General features: G+C 39.9%; 1 protein-coding gene across 1 annotated transcript in view; it reads left to right on the plus strand.

The window, feature by feature from the left end:
* The first annotated feature begins 10498 nt into the window (after nt 1-10498).
* Unc-115a (actin binding LIM protein Uncoordinated 115a) overlaps nt 10499-23203 on the plus strand; it is a 50128-nt gene continuing 37423 nt past the window's right edge. Inside the window, exon 1 of the mRNA XM_013309853.1 lies at nt 10499-10957. Within this exon, the coding sequence (XP_013165307.1) occupies nt 10753-10957 (205 nt within the window). The 5' untranslated portion in view covers nt 10499-10752. The remainder of the gene's footprint in view (nt 10958-23203) is intronic.

The raw sequence follows: 23203 nt of genomic DNA on the forward strand, positions 1-23203 counted from the left end.
CCCCGCATCATATTGAATATTTTGTGCTATAAGAATACTACAGAGAATGTATTCAATTTCGCTCCACATTTTTTTATAAATTGTTGGAGTGTTGTTTTATATTTGTTTCTAATTATAATGAAACTTCTATATTATATATAGAAAATGATGAAAACTTAAGATCAGTGTAGAAGGCGGACACCGCCCGCTGTCATGTAACAAAAACATTTTCCTCGTAACGTTATTTTATCGTCTATCCTGAGGCATGCAACATGTACAAAGAAATTTATAAAATCGTTAGAAGCAAGTCACGAAGCCGTACACGATATATTAAACTTTATGAAATGAGTAGAGCTGCTGATAAATATTGTCTTAAATTATTCATCATCTATTGTTTTAATTAAAATTTTCATTAATCAAAAATGTTAATCATCTGTCCGAAATGCACCTTTCCAAGCGTTTTAGTTAAAAATATTCATCGCCACTTACACTTTTACACGCTGTCCTCCACATCACTCATTACAATAAAATAGTTATTTTTGTTGTTAAATGAATATAGGATTAACACAAAGTTGAATTTGTAAAGTATAGTGTCAACGATTGACAGCCTTGATAACTTAGATTTATCTTACGACAATGAAGCAGCTTGATTGTTAGAGGCCTGCGGGTGTCGGCGGCGGAGGCTGACTCCGCTCCCGACATCGTGCTTTTGTTACATTATAGAACATTATATGTAGTATAAGAGTTAGTCATCGGGTTACACTGCCATCCCTCAGTGTCCCATTTAACTATCTAACATCAAACGTTTCCCGGCATCTTGGATCTTACATTTCTTCAGTACGAAACTTAAAATGAGCCACATAGGAAGGTCCGACTCGAAGGAGCAACATGTGCTCCTTTGTTTAGCAATCATTCAGTTAACTTGTTACTCGATTATAGTTGGAAAATACTTATATTGTTAGGCTTCCGTGAGGTTTTCACATGTTTCAATCTTTATATTCCCTTTCTGAAATTTAATGGAACGCATATGAAAGTTGTTTAAAAAAGATAAAATTAAAGGATAGGATACAAAGATTCTATAATGAGGATTAAAAAGAATATTTTACGACATTGTACAGAGAGTTTAAGATTCTTATATTTATTATAATTCGGTTGTAAATGTAAATAGGAGGGTATTTTGCGTCACTCGTAATTGTTAGCATATGAGCTAGCCTTGTTTGTTTGTCTGTTTGTTTGTTTGCCTTCTCGATTAGAAAAATTGTATGTCGCAGATGACGCAGACCGCGGCCATATATCATTGCTATTTCAATTCCCCTAACAATAATACTACAAAATTCGTTTACGCTTTATACGTGAAATATTCGTCTCGTAAAATTGGAAGCGTAATATTTTCTCACTAGTCTAGGTGGTATCCAGTGGAACCGCTACGGGAAATACTTGGTCCATGGAAAGATGATGACTTGGTGCATAACTGGACTTTCGGCTGCCGTAAATATTTAAAGCTAGGCAGTTTTATCAAACATAACCCATCTTATTTGGGCGGCGAGCCACATATTATTGCGTATTCGGAGAGAGGCAACGTCCAACTGCAGTGCATTGAAATTACTTCGGTAACATATTTATTTTTTCAAAATACTAAATCTTTAATTTGTTTTCAAGTAGTTTAGTTATAAAATTGTACATAAGTTTCTGGGTTGGTGTTCGAGCTCGGTTTACTTTTCTTTTTGTTTAACAAAACACGTACAATTTAATTTAAAATTACAAATCTGTAATGCATACAAATTGAATCAATAAATAAAGCACTTATTTTATGAAGCGTTCGTTATTTATATTGTTTTATTTAACAACAACCCCTTATCCCTATTGCATACATACCAACAAATCGAGACACAACTTTTATACATCACGAATTGTTGAATAGCTCAGACATAACCAAGTATGCGAGAAGAGTTGTTGATGTACTGTTGCTCTGCCAGTGTTCTGAAATTGGAGCTGCTCTATACAGATTTTTAAGAAAATAAGTAACCCGCTGTGCCTGTGCTATGTATCCATACACATGCTATGGCTTTTTAGTTCCTAAATTATAATATCTCATCAGAAATAATAAAAATACGATATGTACCAGGTGAAAATTCAATTATATTATGTGGTCGGTAACTATTGAACAGTGCAGAGCGTGGTCGGACAATTTATCTATGTGGAGTTCGATTGGATCGAGTCGAGTAAACTAAACTTATTCGTACGGTACGGAGCGTAGCTAGGAACGCACGCGCGCGTTCTGACAGCAGCTGGCGCGCCTCGCTGACAAAGTAGTGCGCTGCTCGTCAAATTTCTTATTAAAATATTTTCTGCGATATTTATGAGTATAAGCTAAGCGGTTTTCGGGACAAATAAGTGCTCGTGAGCGTTAAAGTGTAGTTTGTGATGAAGGAAAAGAGATACATTTACTAGAAGGATTATACGATCGGGGGAGCTAACGAACAAACAAAATGGGTAAGTACACCGGCTGTTCACTTTTTACAAGGTTTTTTTTATCTAATATTTTACACAGTATAGTAACTTGTGCAGAACTATAAGAAATAAATTAGCTATACATAGGCTTGTGCTCTCATTGATTTCTAATTAGAAATATAGGGCAGTAACACCGCCTTGTTATGGTGAAAATATTGATTTTTCTCATGCGTCCCTATTTCGACAGTTAGGTTAAAATACATTTAAAACGGTTTGAAACTGTCGCTTGAATACAGAAAAACTACTTAAAGTAATATCTCATTAGAGTAGGATAAAATCCATTCGGTTTTTGGGAACTTGTATGGAATCTCGTAAAAGTGTCCTGGTTAAAAAGCTTAAATCTTCATCCATGTCTAAAATACTAAAGTTTGATATTGAGTAGGTATGAAGAAGCATTACATTAGCGGGTGCTAATCGGCACGTCCTTGCCGCGGCCACGAGCGAGAGCCGCAAGTCACGGGGAAGCTAATTCTTTTGTATGTTATCACGTCTTTTTGCTTTCATTTGTTCTTAACAATTGTTTCGTCACGTCTGATAAAATTACTGAATATTTTATCATACTTCTGATATGATACATTGATAATTTGCAAGTAAAACATGAGGGGAAAATGATATTTATCAAATGCACTACTGTATAAAGTCCAGTAGAAAAACTAAGTCTTTAAAAAGTTAGAAAACAAAATATTGCACTAGGATATCATACAATATGTATAACAATATCTCCTTAAAATGAAACAATAATGTTATAATTGTATATTGTAGAGTAGTAGAGAATCTCTACCTAACAAAGCAGGTAAAGCCACATTCCAAATGTTGAATATTGTACATATTCAATGTATGGTTAAGCTCATATATTACAAGTATTGAGGTAAAGAGACACAATGAGTCATGCTCAGCTTGTGGCCTGCGGGCAACACATAGCGCACACAATAGTCTTATGTGCACTCACAAATGTGTAAATGTATCTATCACTCCATTGCTGCTAACTATTAACTATTATGTCAAAATGTTTCAAACATGTCTTTCAAGTGTCCTGCCACTATGAAACATAAAATCTACATTTATTCTGTTAAAAATTTTTTTAGTTTCATACATTACTGCAAGTAAATATTAAGTTGATAGAATTGGATAATTGCGCAGAAGTCTTGCTGGAGTGAGTTAATAATATGGCTCAATTCTTTTTATAAAAGAAATCTTCTTTACATTGACTACAGCAGTAAAAAACTAAATGTAAATTTAAGTGTAGTGTAGTGTCAGATAAATCTGCAAGTCGCTGTTATTAGATGTTATTCTTATTAGATTTTTTTTATATGCTATTATATCAGTGTTGGCTATTGCATTTTTTATGGTGGATTCATCAACATATCAACTTTTATGTCCATTTTTAAATCATTTCATATTGTTAAGAAAAATTATCAAAACCTGATAGTTGTTATTAAACCTACTCTACTCTTTTATCTCTCCTATGAAAGTTCAGCTTATTTTCCATTGGTTTAAATTTTTTTTAGATTTACCTAATCTATCCTAAAGTCAAAATAATTTTCACATGTAGACCGCATCACCTAGTACCATCTGATACAGATCTTATGATGGGTAAAGTGATGTGACACAGTTTATGCATACACAGAGGCGAGGCTCACGACTAGCAACGGTAAGCAGCTTCTAGGAGTGGCGCGCCGACACCAACGACGATGACGGCGAAGTGGGTCGGCTCGCGCTAATCGATGCAAATGTGTTCAGCCTCGGACGCCTGCAGCCACTCCACGTTTCCCCCTTTCCCCTCCTCGCTTCCCCCACTGTATCTATTATGTGTAAATACGTGCAAAAAGTGCGTTCAGGCAACAGTATAATTCTGTTGAAAGTAACCTTAATAATATTAACTCAATTTCTAGGTACTTATAAGGCCGACGAAAAAAAATCATCGGTAAAAACCGCTAAAAGAACAGCGATATAACTGAGCCCAAGATAGAGGGCGCGGCGGGTTGCAGAAATATAGCGGCCTGTCGTTACGGCGGAGTGAGCAAGGCGCACGTGGCCCCTCTGCGATAAACTCGCGCCGAATCTAATCAATGCTTTATGCAAACTAATTACTATGTTCTGTTTTAAACATTAAAATGAATACTAAATAATTCAAGTAACTATGTGCTACTATGATTTCCTTTCAGTACAGGACCAGTCACATTTGGTAGCGTTTTATGTAATGGAATTAACGCAAGCCGTATAATGATAGCTATTTATATCTATATATACAGAATGTTTTTATAGTGATAATAACATGACCGGCTGCAGAGCAGCTGTTAGACGCACTGTCTACTCAGCCAGCCTCAATGGGGGCAGGCTGCTGGAGGAAGTGACAGTAACGTTTTATTTGTGTTTGCATCATTTTATAATCAAGAAAGTAATAAAATTTCCTCGCAACAGCTGCGCCTGCTCACCGCTGTTACAGGACCAAAGAACTTGGAGAAGGTTTCCTTTTTATGTGTTTTAAACGAAAATGATAATAAATGTCAACTGCGTAAATAGTAGAATACCTCAGTAGAATACTGTTCTACGTCAGAATAAACACTTTTAAGTGTTATAAATAAGTTAGCAATTCTGTTTTGCAGTCATTTCGGTAGTGGATCAGTTAGTAAAAGCTGCCACTACCCCGTTTAGTCCGTCCGTCAACACTTACTGCCTCTTGACTCAAATAATGGAGGGCATCGTGCGGGGGCGCGCGTGCCCATCTCGCCGCTTGCCATCTCTCTCCTTTTCCTTTTTTTTTGCTTTAAACACTTATCATATGGTCTCCTGGAATTTAAATCGTAGAACGTAGTTTATAACAATTGCATTGCAAAGCCTAGTCAAGGCACGTATCTATTCCTGTTCCTTTATTAATTTATGAATGTAATTTTTTCATCGATACTTAACATTGCATGTCAAGTTGCGAGCACTTCACTAGAGTTGCAGCGACAACGCGGGGCATTGTTTGAAGTCGACCGGGTTGCCCAATCGTTTCGGCACAACAGCGACCTACCGCGCGCCCACATCGCCCCTGATATAATGCAGAACAAAACGTGCTCCAGCCATGTCAAAAGCTTTTGAAAACAAACAAAATGCGATTGCCCTTACAAAGGCAATCGAATAATTCATGTTTTGTTCTCCCAAATGGTGGGATAAATGATTTTATTTTACAAGCGTAATCGATTAGAATGTTCTACAAAACATTTTTAATTCTCGCTAATAATTACTACACTTGATAAAAAGTGTCAACCACATTGCAATTGAAACAACCAGGAGGTTTCCTGTGCGAGGTGACAACTGTTACCCTTACCCTTATTCTAAGTGTTGTGGTCGCGGCGTGGCGCGGCGGTTGGCCACATCCGACAGGGGTCGTAGCGTACACCTTAATGTGTTGTTAATGTACCAATAATTGACTCATGTAAAGGCGGTGGAGAAGTGTTATTTGGATCGTCGTGACAGAGGGAGAGTGACCAAGGGCCGCGAACTTTAGATTCAGTTCTTTTGTCGGTAGGATGAGTGATGAGTCAATGGACGCATATTGAACTTAAAGTGAAGGCGAGCCGCCGACCAATAACCGTCGACGTTAATCGACACATCGATTCTCACTTCAACCTTGGTGGGAATATGGCGACGACGATTGTTAGCTGTTTTCAGAGGAATAGAGAAGTTATTTATTATAGGTGGCGAATCATGTCGTATGATTTATGCATTTGAATGTGGATGTGGGTCTGGCCTCGGTTTGCGGTAACGCGTTGTCTCGCAATTCATTCGGGACTTTCCACAATCGCAGTCCGCAACTTGGCGTGGGCATGCCATTCAAACTCTATGGCGGCTCGGAATATCGCACGATACACAAACTGAACATAATTGAATGAATCAGTAAAACGTAAAGAGATGCGAGAGAGAGGTGCCTTGTGTTTTCTTCTTGTGTAAAATGCTTTTCTGTCCCCTGCAGCGGATCTACTTAATACCAACCTCGTAAGACTTATGTACACTCGCAGCTAACAGAAGTTTGAATGTTGTAATACGTGTGTACAAGAGCGTGTCGGCAGGCGGTCGCGGGAGGGAGGGAGCGTGCATTGCGCAAGCCGATGCATTATGTCATCGCTTTTAGCCTTTGTATCGGCTTTCCATGACCCTTTTTTTGTTTTTGTTTTTTCAACGACCATGGCCCAATGAGCCTCATGAGTGTTCTCGAGTGGATTTTATTGAAGGAGATATCTTTTTTAAATGATTGCTTGCCAACAGCATCCATTGGAGATAGACTTCTGAATCTGTGTACTTTGTGAAAAAGAAGGTGAATGTAAAAAAATGTAAACTAGAGAAAGATAAGCAAAGTCGCATGTTTGCTTTTTTTCCAATAAACATTTGAGTTAAATTTGAATAGTTAGGCTAAATTATCGATACAAATAAGTTGTATTAAACACTTGAGTGTATTTATAATAGCAGTCAGCACTCAACTCACAAGCATTTATATTTGCGTTATAACGAGCGCCGTAACAAAAGTGAACGCTATTATCCCTAAGGCGATAGACGATTTTGCAAAAGAGCTCTTTAGGACAGGAAATTGCCCAAAAAGTGTTCGAAACCTTATTACAGATTTGTATATGCATAGATGCATACATTTTTTGTAAGAGATGAGGGAGTGAATACTACAATTAATCGTTTTCATTTATGAGAATGGAATTATTTGACCATGTGGCTTAGTAATTAAACTCAGTGTCAGTGACTCGCTTTGAGGGGGAACGTTTTATTGTTAGTTTGTTTAGTTGTAACATAGATGGGATTCGACTTATGTCTAGCTTGTCCATTATTAAGTTAACTGATCCCGTAATCTTAGTAGTTATTAGGTATCTGTACACATTTGAAAGTGCACAGCCACCGCCTACTTTCCAATCTGCCGGACTTCCCGCTGGCATGAGCGACAAATTGAGGCACTCGATCGAATAATATCTATAATTATAACGTCCCTTGTGGAAAGAAAACGTCTTAATTCCACATATATAGAAACTAGTCCTGCACCCGCTGCGCCACCTACCGACATAGTCAAATAGTACTTATAATATCGTTCCGCTTGGAACCCTATACCCGGACGTGTCCACTCGGCGCGCCAGCAATTGATACCGGGGGAAATGTGCGACACGACGCGATGGCTCGGAACCGCCACATAAATAGAAACTATGAAAGCGCATAACTTTACCTATGAATAGCTTAATAACGACCTTAAAAATATTTTAGCACAACATTTATAAAAATATGTCGAGATGAAAATATATAAATAATGATATGAGTGTGTAAGCAGAGAGCATGGAGATAAATGAGACGCAATTCCGCGAACTGAGGTCGCGCACACCTCATTGAATTGTAGATAACAGCGGCGCAGGCCGGGGCCGGCTGGCACTCGCAACTTGATGTCATCGCATTCAAACTAGTAATTTTTTAAATTATTTTAATGTTATTGAAGTAAGAACAATGCAGTATTAAGATGGTGAGCTACTATCGGGCGCAGCGAACACGATTAGATAACGCTCCGGTAACACGACCGTCTCTAACTCATTGCGAATACAACTCTCTCCTTAATACACAATACACTGCTCAATTAATTGCTCTTTTACCGCTGAAATCGATCTAGAACCATTTTTGTTTTCCGCTACTTGTAATTAATACTTTTAATTAATGTTTCCAATATAACGAAAAACATAATCTATTTCTTAGAGCGCGAACGAAAAGTTGTGTTGTCCGTTTCATATAGAATAATTCAAATAAATTTCGGATCAACCTACATAACATATATTGATATGGACCGTTACAGGTCATGTTCAGTGGTTCAGTCGGTCGATGTTATTGTTTGAAGTGGCATCGCGTACGTCTCAGATACGAGTACGTTTGAGTTGAAGTGGCCAGCATTACTGCACCGTTCGAGAGATAAGCTCGACCTAGGCCCCATTACTACAACGTGTACGTCGCGACATCTCGTGTCGATAAATACAATACTGCTGGTGCTAAGTATTACTGGACATTTGATCAGGATTATTATTAGCTTTTTTCTTATAATATTTTGTTCCGTTACTAATTAATTATCTTGTATTATTGATATGAAAAACTTAAGGTAGAGCGGAGTTCAGTTGAGTGAGCAGCAGGAATGTTCGCCGCGCCTCTATAATTAGCGTACGGCCGCGAGATGGCGCCTCTAGTCTGTACGTAGCTTACACACAGCTAGACGGCTTTATGTAGGTACACAGTCCAGAGTACACCCTGTACACCCTATAGATATTGACTGAAACTAAACTTATGTAGATAGACACAATGAAGCCGTGCAAATTGTTTCGTTAATAATAATAATTTATACATTTAAGAAAGAGTTTATATATGAATTATTTTTTGTATGGAGGCAATAATAACTATATTAGTAGAGTAAAGCAAAAGTTACAGCGCTATACGTGCAGACAGCTGGTGTGCGCAGGGCCGAGGGAAAGCGCTTACGTAAGGACAAGGGCTGGCCACCTTGTTTATTGAAGGTAATTTCTTGTTATCATCGTTACGAGAGCGGGTAATCGTGCGCGCTCAACGAAAATTCACAGCTCGTCGAGTGACGAGGGATAATATAAAATTAATACACGGCATGCTTGAAGTAACGAAATTATCAAGCGGCCACCTGTATTCACCGAAACAGTAATGCAATCGTTGCCCATAGACATTCGCAATTGCACTTTAGACTTTATTTTCAATTCCACTTCCCATCCTCTCAACTTTGTATCAGTTTATGGGCTACAGTCTACTATAACACTTCTTTGATTAATTTATTACCTAATTGCTGTCAATATTTTATGTATTTATATTTGTTTGTGAAATTGTTAACAATCTCACGAGCAAACAAGGTTTCAATTTTAGAGTTTACCGTGTGGTTCGAGACTACGCGTGGATTATCCTCTTTAGATGTGTGTACGATTGACGTCATTCTATTCACATCAGTCTTTTTTTGGTATTAAACATAAAGTTTTCCAGTTAGTGCAAACTTGCCTTTATATCAGGTGCTCGGTTTCCGTAGTTGCGAGCAGCAAATCCGATAGTTTATGACTGACAATTATGATATTTACTTCAATTTTACTGTTACTAATAATAATAATTACATATTTTTGGAATAGATCTTATAATATTATAAATGCGTATATAAACACTATTATTAATTCTGCATTGTTTTTTTTAATTTCGCGCGGACGAAATCGCTGGTAAAAGCTAGTAAGACTATAATTAGTGTATTCTTGTTTAGACTTTGATGTTAATAACATAAACAGTTACAAAGATCCCGTAGTATTCTAAAAACCTTGTGAAATGTTTGTAATGATGTGTGTAGTGTATCGCGAGAGGTATCGCCTGTCTGTCCTATCTTACAATGTCTCTATGCCCGGTCAGATCACATGGCAGTTTCCCAGCGCCGCGGTCCGCTGCACGCACGCAGGAAACGTGCCTTTTATCGCCTTCTTTCTTTTCTTACGGACGACCCGATTTTTGTCGCTGTGTCTTTCGCAACTTACAGGTTTGACGAGGCGATGTTTCGCTGCTTTTTGTTCCTTTTAACTTTTCATAGTCTCCAGACGACTTTTGAGTCACGTTATCAGGACAGGTTTCATCCATCCTGTTATTACGTTTGAGTTGTTCATGTAATGTTACAATATAGTTCATATACCTAGTATAACGAACTCATCGAATATTGTTGAGATTGCTAATTACTATCATTGTCCTCATCCTAATGTTGGCAAATCGTATAATTAATATTCCCTCTTCCGCCTCACCGGCGCGGCGACCTTGATATCACATTCGCCAATAAACCATCAGTCGCCACGACCTTGGCACCGAAACCGCTCACACCTCGGGACTCGGCCGGAGGCTGCCTCTTAGTCACCACATGTGAAAAGCTCTCATGGGTTCAACGGCCATAAATCGTCCTCCGATTCTATACAACCATGCACTATAGGAAGCAAAGCTTATTTATAGCGCGGGGAGAGACGCGTGGCGCGCGCGCCGGCCAGTACCGCTCGAGCGTCCGTCGCAAACGCACGTTTGCTCTGTGCCACACCGCCTCAGTGACAGTGATCATACCGGTACTCTAGATAATCGAATCGGTCGCGGTCCTTGTTGGTGATAAAGTATCGGCTCGCGGTCGAACCGCACCGAATCGTCCCTCCTTCCCGACAATACACCGAGAGTGCATTACCTAGGGAGAGATACCGTCGCGACTAGTGCAGTGCTGGTACGGAGATGAGGCCGAAGGACGAGATGGACACTAAGCTCCAAACGGGGACCTTCATCCTGTCCGAGAAAATCGATGACACCAAGGCGAAGAAAAGCGAGAAGGAAATGAAGAAAGAGATGAAAAGACTCGAGAAGGAGAAGCAGGAGCGAGAGAAGAGGGAAAAGAAGGCGCGGGAAAAGGAAAAGGAGCGCGAGAAACAAGCAAAGAAAGGTCAGCATACGTTTTGTGTTGCAGCAGTTGCTTATAGGAGCTGGCGTCACGGCTCACGGCTCTAAACTTGTTGTTATTTAGTGCTCTCACAACTATTGTTGCGCGGTTACGTCATTAACACTGCGGCCTTGGCGTCGCATTAGTTATCCGTTTCCCGGCGATTCCGCGGCTATTTGAGCGTTATCGCGCAAGCACTAGATAACGTCCGCTCATTATAATTTACTTTTCTTTATTGGTAGGGTTAAGTCATCGTCTATATTTGGTCGTCGAATGTGCGAGGTGGTGCGAATCATGTGGGACTGGATTTAAACAAACAAAATAGCAGCGCTATTGAATTCGCTTCGTACACCTGCTCTCTGCTGACTTCAATAACACATGCACTTTAATTTTACACTGTGAATGATGAAAACTTCTTTTCCCTTTTTTCGTGTTATTCTTGGAACAAAAATTATTTGAATGTGTTCTGCTATATACTATTGTAAATTTATGTAATATTTTATAGCGCATACTATATTACACTTAAATTATAAAGCATCGAAGCTATTCATGTTTAAAATATTAAGGTATTGTAAAAGGAGTCTGTGTTAAAGTAATCGATCTAGTTAATTCGTTGTAATAATATATTTGGGTTTCATATCGCGTTCGCGTTTGCTGCGCGAGTCATTCACCTGCGCTGCGCTGCGCTGTTCTCGCAAATTAAATTAGTCAAACGTGTTAAAATATTTGTCGCTTTACTTCTCTCTGGCACAACTTCATACAACACTTCTCTGAAATCATTGACTTCACTTCATTTCATTTCAGTCTTATTTACTTCTAACTTTATTTTCCTCTTTAAATTTACCTGTTCAAGATGCTACAAACTTTTTTAAATACTTGCCCAGTACCAGTGAACTTTCGTTTTCCATTGTCACATTTGGCATCTAATTCCCTTGGTGACAAGTGGTTAGAGATAGTTATTTCTGTCAACCCATGTGCATTGGGGTTAATGAACGTAAAAGCTTATTGATATATGGACAATATGTGGTCTTAAATGTGACCTTCGATAAGAATAATACTTTCTGTTCGTGTAAGTTGTGTGATAACTGGTAACGTCGCTCTCATTTTTTCATTGTAATTCGCCACCGAATCCTTGTTAAGGCGTGTAATAGAGATGAAGGCGCACCGCGTTCCTTTTAGTTACTCCCCTTTGTACTGAGCTCCTCGCGTTATTCTCGGCGTCCTGGCGTCCCCCGTCATTCTCGGCCGCGGGAAGCCAGGACGCCGGGAGGGTGGCGCGTGCCTCGTGCCACCAGCTGACATCGCCGCGCCTGCTGTCACTGTTTATTTAACGATAGGGCTGACGCCACACATGCCTTGATCTATACTTTACTGCAATATAAAAAAAAGCAATGTCGGTTTGGATAAAATATTTTTTTATCATATTGATATTGATAATAGCAATGATGCTGTCTTACAAAGTATAGTTATTGTTTAAATTGATAAATAGTTCTTTGCTCATTGAGTGGGGTGGGGTCGAGGGCAGGGTGGGGAAGGGGTGGCAGTCGTGAGCTATAATTTCTCCGCTCCGTGCTGCGAGCTCCGAGTTGGACTACAATGTAATCCGCAGCACGAATGCCGAGTCATGATCGAGATTCGTGCGCGTTGCGACCTGCCGCGCTTAATGCTTTGTGGAGATCTTTGGCTTTAATAATATATTTTTCGGTTGTGGAAATAATAAGTATTGAGAGTAGATGAAAGTTGAGTGTTTGTTTTAACATTTTGACATATTTTGAAATCGGTCGGGTCGATAGCGTTTTTTAATATGTTATTCAATGGAATCTCGTAATTAAATTAATCCTCATTAGGGAGCTCCCCAGGTTAATGAACAGCATTAGCCGAGGTTAGGATCCGAAATGTATACATCTGTATGTCCCTGCCTCGCTAATGTTCTGCCTCGTTAAAATCCAATCGCACCAATTATATTTCATTAATAGGTTTTTGTCAGATTGTTTCAATGTCAGCGCTTACTCATACCTTTGTTATTTGATTTGTCAATAAATCGCTTTGTTGAATGAATAACAATGCGAATGATCGGTGATTTTGCAATATGTATAAACGGACACAACGGTGTATACTATACATTACGTTTGGAAACGAGTTAATCTCAGCTGCGAGAGTGCGATTCAGTTTGAGTGTGAGTGGGAGCAGCCCTATTGTTATGCAAACAACGGCCGAGGAGTTGCATCCAGTTCTTACTTCGTAATCGGCTTTACTTCATTCGCCCTCGCCGTTCTACTTCAGACACACATAGCCATAAAACAATCCGTACAAAATTGTTAGATTGCTTTCATTTAATTTTCTCATTTATTACAACTCCGTTTCCAGTGCAGATTAGTTTGGCTGTCAGTCAGTACACTTAGCCTGCTGTACCGTAACCTGCTATTATTGCCCCCTTTGCTCTGTGTTACACTTCAGTGGGTCAGGTAATGTCCCGTAATTGCTGGACGGGAAGAGGTTGTGCGGTTTAAAGGGTCGTCATATTTAGAAGGGCCTTTGAACGCTCGAGTGCATTTGTTACAAATTTCGATATCTCTTGAAGTGTGGTCAATGTTATGTATACCATATTCTGCTGTGAGGTAACTATTGTTTTTTAGTACCCTCGTCCCCTGCTCCTGACGCGGTTCGGCGCGGCAGTCGATCACTAACAGAGAGCGTGTCCGCTGCAATTATTGGCTAAGCCGGGCTTTCACCTCCGCGTGCCACTTGCCACTTGACGCCTATTATTACATTCACATTGATCGATATTAATTATTCTCGCAACGAGAAAGTGCTCTATTTACAGTTGTTTTTATTTGCAAGCCTGCAATTTGTTTTTCCTTCAAGTAACCACGTTGATATAAAGGAGATGTTTTTCTGGTCGCTGCCCACTTTCCCCTCACGAAATTCAAGAATTTATTTGGCTAAAACACACTACCTTTACTGATTTATTCAGCGATTTTTGGGTTTACCTTGAAGGCGCTTTTCACTTTCATTTGGATTACATGCTAGATATATTGAATGGTGTTCTACACCAATTAAATATTTTGTATAGATAACGGCGTATCGTTTTTTATAAAAATCGTTATAAACAGGTGACGCAACACAACTATTCGACTTACGCCGTTGCTATAATTTTAGAAAATTCTAGTTAATTCCCTTTCGCTGAATTTATTCCCTATTTCGAACGGTGTTCGGGCGCCGGCTCGGGCAGCGCGGCGCAGTCGCAGGCGGGGTGCGGCCTCGCTTCCGCGTTGCTACGTGCGCGTGCCGACCTCATTCTCTTCACTATAATAAAACAACGCTTTGCGCCAAATTCATACCGCCTTGATACCACTATAGTACAGAGTACAGCTCTCTTCTATACCGTTATCCAATGTTCATATTAAATTAAATATATTGGTAATTTCGGGCGAAAGTTATCAAAGTCCTTGAAACTTTTCACTGATCGTGATTAAATCGTATCGCTTTTTACGATTAGATACAAGTAAAAATCAATATACCCTTTTCCCTGGGATTTGTGTTTAATTTGTCACAGCTTTTGCATGTACTTCCTATGCTTACTTTTATATTGTTAAAGTCATTGCAAGTTGCAGGAATAAAGCGTCACAGCTAGCAATGGTATAGATGTTTACAAATATCTTTACTGTGTGTAGTGTTCCGTTTCGGAGACTGAGGGCGAACGTGTTCGCGTGCCTGCGTGCGCTACAAAACATCCTATACGGCGCACACTATTTCGAAGCGCCAATTGTTTATTGGTTGAGCAGTGGATTATCGCTAACGTGGTCGTCAGTTTTAATGCTATTTACCTTCAAATGTATCACTTTCACTATAAAGGACTGCAGTGTCTAAAAGTAATGTCGACTGCGGAAACATCCATAAAAAATTGAATAACATATGTGTTTGTGTATATAGTTGTGCAATTAAAACTGACTAAAAAAGTTCGTTGGCAGTTGACGTTTAGTGTAATTCACGAGGTACAGGACTATAGTCGCGTGACGGCGGCGGCGGCGGCGGCGGCGGTGGTCCACGGCGAACAGGATCGCTACTCGGCACGCCTCGGAACTGTGAAATGTACTACTTTAATAAAGCAAGTCTTCCAAACATGTACATTCTCGGCACACTATTTTAATACCAAACACAAATGTTACATTCAACATGTCAAAAGAGTAATCAAATTACACGTTATTACGCACATTGTCTATATGTTTCAGTGAGTTTCTCGAGTGAAACTAATAAAGCAACTTTTGCACATGTCATCATTCACTATATAGCACCCCAGCCCATAATGTTAGGTAGAAAGTTTATCTTCAAAATGCCACAATAAGAAAATATTGAAGGAGTTTCAATATTTGGCGACTCAGACAGACGTATACAGAGATTGTTTTTTTAATTAGTGTCATGACATTTCCGACGATGTGTTAAATGTGACAAAAATGGGCTGCGTGATGTCATGTAGAGTGCGCTGATGTCACCTGGTCTCCGGCGTTGAGCATCGACCCCAAATTTTCAGAGACAATGTATATTTTTATATTTATTCTGTCAGCAAGCTTCCGTGATTCTTGTAATTAGTGTTATATCTGTAAATAATACTTTGTAAGGAATTGAATCGATCTGTAATCTTCAATAATGTAAAACAAAAAAGAAATTCTATACTTCTTGCATTGTTCATATATTTTGGTACACGGAAACGCGATAGTAAACGTTGTGTTTTTGTTTTTTGTAAACTACACTGTTGAGCGAGTGGACTGTATGTTGTAATGAAATGCTGGTTGGTTGCTGATGATTGTATTATAATAAGAATGAAAGTTGATGTACAAAATAGACTAATTTGATTGATGTATCGGCGCGCGGAGTGCTGAAGCGCAACTGAAGGTCGCGGTGTCTGGAAGGGACCCCTGCGCTGCTTCCCCGTCGGTGGAGCAGTAGTACGGAACACACAACATTTTAACATATATGTAATGTCTCATTCCACCATACAGTCAACTAGAAACAATTCCACTTATTTCCATTGAATATGAGCCGGGGGCCAAGTTCTAGGCTTTTCCTCGTCAGTGATACGTTGGATAGATTTTTTTATAATTATGATACGTTGTTGTCTTCTCGTTTCTCTCACGTGTTATTAAACATATATTAAATGTTCTCACGCCATTATAAGACGGAAGCCGAGTTATACAAACTTTTGTTACGCTCAGTATAAACAACTTCATTTGATATGGGAAGTTATGCCAGCAATTACAAGCACTTAAGCCGGTGAAAAAACTAAAACAATAATGTACTTAAAAGTAACAAAACATCACTGTTGTGCTTACATCGTACAATTATTTTTAGTTCGGCGTCAGTATCAGCCGAGGAAGTTTAACGTAAAGATCAGTTGCTCTAATGAGTTTTAAAACGACTTTGAATAAGTACAATGATGTACCATGCGTGCTGCTTGTATTGTGAAATGACAATAGCACTCGCCTCGCCAATAGATTGTAATGTGAACACTCGGAATATGGTAATTCACGGCTAATTGCTCGCCCTGTAGGCGCCGCCGCTGCGGCTCAATGAACATGACACAGACAATCAAATCTCAACTTTATCATACATCAATAAGATCACAATTACAATGAACTAGTCTCATCTCCGGATGGCACGTCACCTATTTCATTATAAACTTTATCATCAAACAGTAAGATTGATATCACATTGGTAAAGTCTACGGGTCACATGTAATCCTACATGTTGTTGATTGTTCACGAATATTTCACTAATTAAAATGTCTCCGTAACTCAACTCAATAAATGGCTACTTGCTAATACATAACAAATCCGGGAACACTGTCAAGTAGAACATCATTCTTATATACGTACGTCATTCTTGTATACGTCAATACGTTACCCGTGTTCAATGATGTCTATGCAGTTAGTGATAATTAAAGGTTACCTTGATGTTGCTGTCAACGGTTAATTAGTGTAGCTGGCTAGTGTTACAAAGCGTGCATTGAGGATGGGTGTGGGCCGGATGCGGAGCGATTAGCAGCCGCCCTTCCCTCCCTCCCCGACCCGCACGTCTCGTCTCTCTCCTGCATTGTGAACTGCAGTGTACTGTAAACAATCCCGCTCACCATATGCTGGTTGGTTTTTTAACTCAACATTATTTTATCTCGTACATTTTATTGTAAAATTGAAAAAAAAACCCGCACAGAACGCGTTGGCACGAATCTACGTTATCTCGTTAATTGAATAATATTGTTTGTGTCATTTTCCTCGAGCGCAATGACATCACCGGGCTTTAACTGCGACCTCGTCGACATTGCGCGAACTCTCCTCTACGACTCGACTCGAACCTAAAGAACATATCTTAGCTTGTAGCTATCGTTTGCATAATAAGAAGGTAAAGTGACTCGTTTGATAAATACACGCCATGCGCTACAATGTCCTCAGCAATATACTTGATAGTTATGACAATAAACACATTCTTACACGAAGCCATGATACACTGCTTTATCAAATGCTTACTGACTCACTGTTACAGTGCTCTAAGCTTTTTATTGAAATTGAATTAAAATATTAGTATTATTCTGTACAACTTCTATTTATATTTAGTTAATGTTACGTAATAGCGACTTGTGAATTTATGAGCAGAAATAATTCTAATAATAAGCCATCGTGTGACATCGTGCGAAATCATTTAGTTGAGGAGAATGTGACACGGTGACACGGTGACAAGTTGTGTTGTATGAGTTCCGTCTCCGAGTGTGTAATAGTGTGTAGTAGGTATGTAGTGTGATATCAGATTGCTTGTCGTGGTATCAGCCGCGCCGCAGCGCCGCAGCGCCGCGACGATAGCGCGTCTGGAATGTGCCGTCTAACTACACAACATACACTCTCTCACTCTCTCACACTCTCACTATCTAACACCTTTCGCAACCATACATTTATGTATCACTACAAACGATAGACTTGCTCTCTTACAGATATCTTTACATGTATAGGTAGAATAGGTATATCTTTCAAACATCTTTCATTACGTGATATTAAAGTTATTTTAGTTAACCGCGTCATGTTAGGGCGTTTCTATTCTTAGCAGTTCGGTCACAGGTCGTGCGTCTGCATCAGCTGCTCCTCCACCCTAAAGTAAACCTATATTTATATCAAGATTAGTAACCACATTTAAAGAAATGTATTTGTACTCGATTTTGGACCTTTTTTGTTTGCGTTTGAATTTAATTTAGCTAAACGATTTTTCATGTTTACCAAGGTTCGGTTTTTACGAGCAGCTCGAGTTATAAAACGCGCAATTAATCGCGCCATGTTGAGTCTTTATGTCGGACATTATATTGTTTGTCATTTAACTGTTGCTAATAGGTCGAAGGTGAGACGAGATTGTTTAACGACCGAATTGTTGTGTTTTGTTATTCCTCGAGGTTTCCAACTGTATCAGTGTGTCGCTACACACCGCCGCCGCGCTGCTCGGCTGCGCACGGTGCAATGTTGATAACATCCGACATTCAAGTGTCATCCATTGATTGCGCCACGCGGTACGTGTGTACACCGCGCCGCACAGCAGCACACTCGCCCTCGCCACATCGCCATCGCCAGCGATATCAACACTACTAACCTCTAAAGGCTATCCGTGAGAATTTCTTCACTATATCGGATATACTTCACATGGTGATTGTATGTTTAAGTCGACAGCGAAGGGACGACGAGCCAATTTTGCCGGGATTGGCTATTCGTTATTACTAGAGCAACATATGCCCTCAAAAAACATTGAGAAGGCAATTCAAATTGTTTCGTACCGCTTACCACTAAAGTATACCCAAAGTAAACATCTTTATACTGCATGTGATAATTGAGATATCTGGTCTAATTCGTAAGGCCCTGCTATATTATAATTACTGTATATAGGAATAGGAAGTAAGCACGTTATCATTTGATAGATTCGTGTTCTTGGTTTGCGTTGCTGACTGTACATTGTCTGGGAGCGGCGCGGCTGTAACACGTTGCGAAACAGTTTATCGCCTCGCGACTCACACCACACCATCGAGTGCTGTGTTTATACTTTTTGTTTAGTTTAGTGAGGAGTTTGGGTTGTTGCTTCATTCACTTGTCTGACAAAGAAAATGTTATTTTGCGGCCGGCTTCTGTAGTTGGCTCACAATGTTTCATTTGATTTGCTGTAAAGTTGGTGATCGAACCAGAAACTGCCGCAACTACCGCAACATGCGGTTTGTATTAATTCCATAAAAATGAGTACGAATTACAACTGATATTGAATGACCATTAACATGCTCCCAGTTTTATTATCACTTTACTCTCTCAAATACCAAATTTATGTAAGCTTGGTAAAAGTTGACATGAGAATTTATATATGTAATAAGTGAAAGAAGTAAACTATCTAGTTATGTTTGTTGATAGCGGAAGAATAACATTACACCTTGTAATTGAGTGTAGGACGTGAGTAATATTTCATTGCTTGTGTTGATGCATTACTTACATTCGAATAAGTGCGTTTCTCATTTGTTTCGTTTTGAAAACCTTTTGAAAGCCGCAGTTCAAGTACACTTCCTAAAGTGCTCAACGTAATGTCACTTGTCAACTGTTTCTCTGCCTTTATACCTGCAGCACTGTCTAAGTGTAAGCAGTAAGCGACGCCACTCGAGCGGCAACCCCCGGGGCGGCCGTCACGTGTTGCTCGTCCTGCATAACGTGACACGTGTCACGTGCGACGGCATGTCACACGGGGACTGTAATTAGTCCTCCTCGCCCTCTCAAGGACACAGAGAGGAGGTTGTCGACACACTCGAAATATTAAGAGGTGTCTGACCTCACCACATGGCGGAATTGCCTTCAAAAATTGGTAAGGATTGTTATTTATGGTTTGTATGATATATAGGTTATGAATGTGGTTTGCTGTATTATAAAGAGATTTGGTTTGCGTTTGTTGTTAGTTAAAGTTACATTATGATTTATGTTCATGCCACCTAAGCAACTCCTCTTTGATTAAAACTATGCAAGTTATTCATGAATTGTTTTTGTTACAGGTAAACATATGTCTGTGCTGCTCCAGTGGGTAAAACATACACATATACATGTGCTCGCCGTTGTATTGCTTGTTAATTCATTCAGAAGCTATTGATACACTAATTGTAAGGAAGGAAAATATAAAGTTAAATCTAATTATAACTGTAACTAGTTAAACATATTAATCATCATGTTATTGTCAGTGTCAATGAATTTAATTACATAATAACTTGACTAAACATTGAGTTTGAATGAGGTGACGTCACTTGCGCGTGTCATTGTGCGCGCGGTGTGAGACGTGAGTGTCACTGCCAACTTGCAGAATTAACTCACCAATTGTTTGTTTGTAAACATGTTGCATTGATCACTTCACACTTTGACCCGCCTTATAGACCATTATGCACTATGACCCAACTCGGGTCGCTCTATTGTTGTATAAGTTAGCGCTATACGCATGCGTGTGCTTATGTTAACGGATATCACGATGCCTAATGTGTGGCGGAAGCGTTCCTATAGCGGCGCATTTCCGCCTTAACGCCTTGCTTCGTGCGTACGAATGTCCGCCGCGTTGACCCCGCACCTACTTGCTTGCGGCTAATGTCCGGAGAAAATACTGGAAAAAATTATACTCAGCGTTTAAGGAATATATTTCTAGCCTGTGCCTACATCGATGTTTACGTATAACTCTTACAAGCTGAACAACAGATAAACGTGACGTTACGTGTCGGCAGTCGGCAGCAGAGACGCGTGGCCTTGCAGCCGAGCGGCGAGTACTCCCGGTCTGCTGCTGTCGAGCGCTCCCTCCCTTCCTGTGGCCTACAGCTGTGTCTGGCAATGTTCTGTTTGTGTCACAGCTCTTCATTGAAACAGGATGTCGAAAACGACACGGAAGTGGTAGTGAATTGCTCGTGTTTCTGACAACTTAATATTTCTACTTCCTATGACAGCGCGTCGTAACGTCCACGATGTAGTGTAAACTTATTTCGTAACATTACATACCCATTTTCCAAAAAGAAGACTTTGGAACAAGGCGTAGTATAGGTTGTAATTATTTTCCAGTTAGTTTATTCAATTTGTATCGTTTAGGTTTATATAAACAGTATTCCGGGTGCTGTTTACATGAGGATCCATTCATAGTTTTTGGGGCGCAGTAAATTCCTCGTGCGGGAGTGAACGCTCGCCGGGCGATCGCGGGGCAAGAGGCGAGGTGGGGCGCAGCGGGGGCGCGGCTATTCCTGTGCCGTTATTTTTACCAAATTCCGAGGCGCGGAATGCTATATGTGCTGCGTCTCGCAGAGGTACATCTCCTCCCCCACTCCACCTTGTTTCCTCTCCGTGCTCCTCCCAGTCCAGACGCCAAGGGAGTCGTTTTGTTCATTTCTCTCACTGTGTTCCAGGTATAGAAGTTCATTTAGAAATAGTTCACCTCTGCACTTTGGTACTTAGATACATATATCCATTAAACGTGCACGTCAGTCAGTCAGATAACTTGGTGTAATCGGTAAAAGTAAAATACATAGTAATTATAAAAGCTACTTTTTAGAAATATTGTCTAGACCCATATTTCACAACGGCACTGAAAGTCCTTTCACAATTAGACGAAATGCAGCAAAAAACACGCGTAAAATTCGTGTCAACTGATGACAATAGCTGATGTAAACAATGTGAGTGAACGTGACGCAAGTGAAGGTGAACTTCATTCATAAATTATTTTTTAAGAACTCTGCCCAGTGAAGGATTTATTGGATGTAGCTTGGCTCGTGGGAATACCATAAATTCTGCTTGAAATTCATCCTGGAAAACCCTCCGATGTTTTAGTTTGATACGCTCATGCAGTAAAAATTTACACGTCACATTATGATTTGTTAATAAGATTATTTTTAGAGGAGCACATTCGTTAGTACGTCAAAAAGTATTGCAGAGATATATAAATATGACGTTGGTGTCATTTCCTCGCATCATCAGGCGTACACATCGCCGGCTCTATTTTGGGAGCGTATCCGAGACGCGGGGAATGTTGAGCGCGACAATTAGCCGCCGCTCAGCTGTCCCACAACAACCGTACAACATCGGCAACTCTAAAGGGATGTCACTGAACAATATAATGTAATTATTAAAATTATATTTCGTACATAACTGAAATAAATGTTGTTGTCGCATATCCCTAGTTGGAAAAACATCAGTCAATTTTCAGCTCTAAATGTTTCCTTTTTCTATTTTACAGCATTTTAATTTGTCTTAATTGCACTGGGATAAGGCCAGGATGATGATGATGATGACACGCTAAAGTACAAGTGTTTTGTAACTTTAAAAACAATAAAAGTATCGATACTCCTACCTTGTGCAGTGGCCAACCCCAAGCCCTAATACTTTGATGTGTCCGCTCTAATCGTCCACTTGAGGAGTCCGCGCCGCGCACCCCGCGCTCCACGCGCTCATCCTCGCTTTGAACATTTTCAATTCTACTGGATTCAGTCCACTCATCTCGTTTCGTTACACTACATCACTCAGAATCGTTGGTGTACCAATCATTCGATTTACAAATTCCAATTGCCTACTGTTCTGAGTACTCCCAACTCGCAAGTACTTTTCTCAAAGCTTATAACAACAAATTCATCTGAAAGTTTTTGTACATGAAGTATTTAATTGTAGGAACTTTTAAACTCTATTAAATTGTTACCAAGAAGCTTTTCGACTTCACATCTACGAAAAATAAGACGGACTGTTTTCTAATTCAAATTATTGCAAGCGGAAACTGCTATCGAAAAATATTGTTATCATAGTTTCCTGTTACGCAATTACTATTCCTTTCAGTCTCGATTAATTCAAGTTTCTAAAAAGGCAAAACAAGTCACGCAACGTTTGCTAATCGAGTGCGGAAATTGAACACCCCCCCCCCCCCGCTCCGCCCCCGCTCCGCAAGTCCAGCGTTACGTAAATTGTCGGCCCCGGTGTGCGGTGTGCGGTGCGCGGTGCGCCGGGTCAATTGACCCGCTTACGTAAGCCGTGTCACCGGCGCCACCACACGAACAAAATTCTTTCAATATTTGAACGCGCTAATGTATCCTCTACAGATATGTAAATTGGAGCCATTATCGCTCGGCTACTTATAAAGCTGTGGTAGACTTCGTGCGGTGAGGTACTCAGTACCGGGACGCTGGAAATGAACCATTTCGTGGTGGTTGCAATTCGCACTCGCTTTATGCTTCCCCTGTAGGAA

The sequence above is a fragment of the Papilio xuthus genome, unplaced genomic scaffold (genome assembly GCF_000836235.2).
Source record: "Papilio xuthus unplaced genomic scaffold, Pxut_1.1 DF827756.1, whole genome shotgun sequence".
Classification (NCBI taxonomy): Eukaryota; Metazoa; Arthropoda; class Insecta; order Lepidoptera; family Papilionidae; genus Papilio; species Papilio xuthus.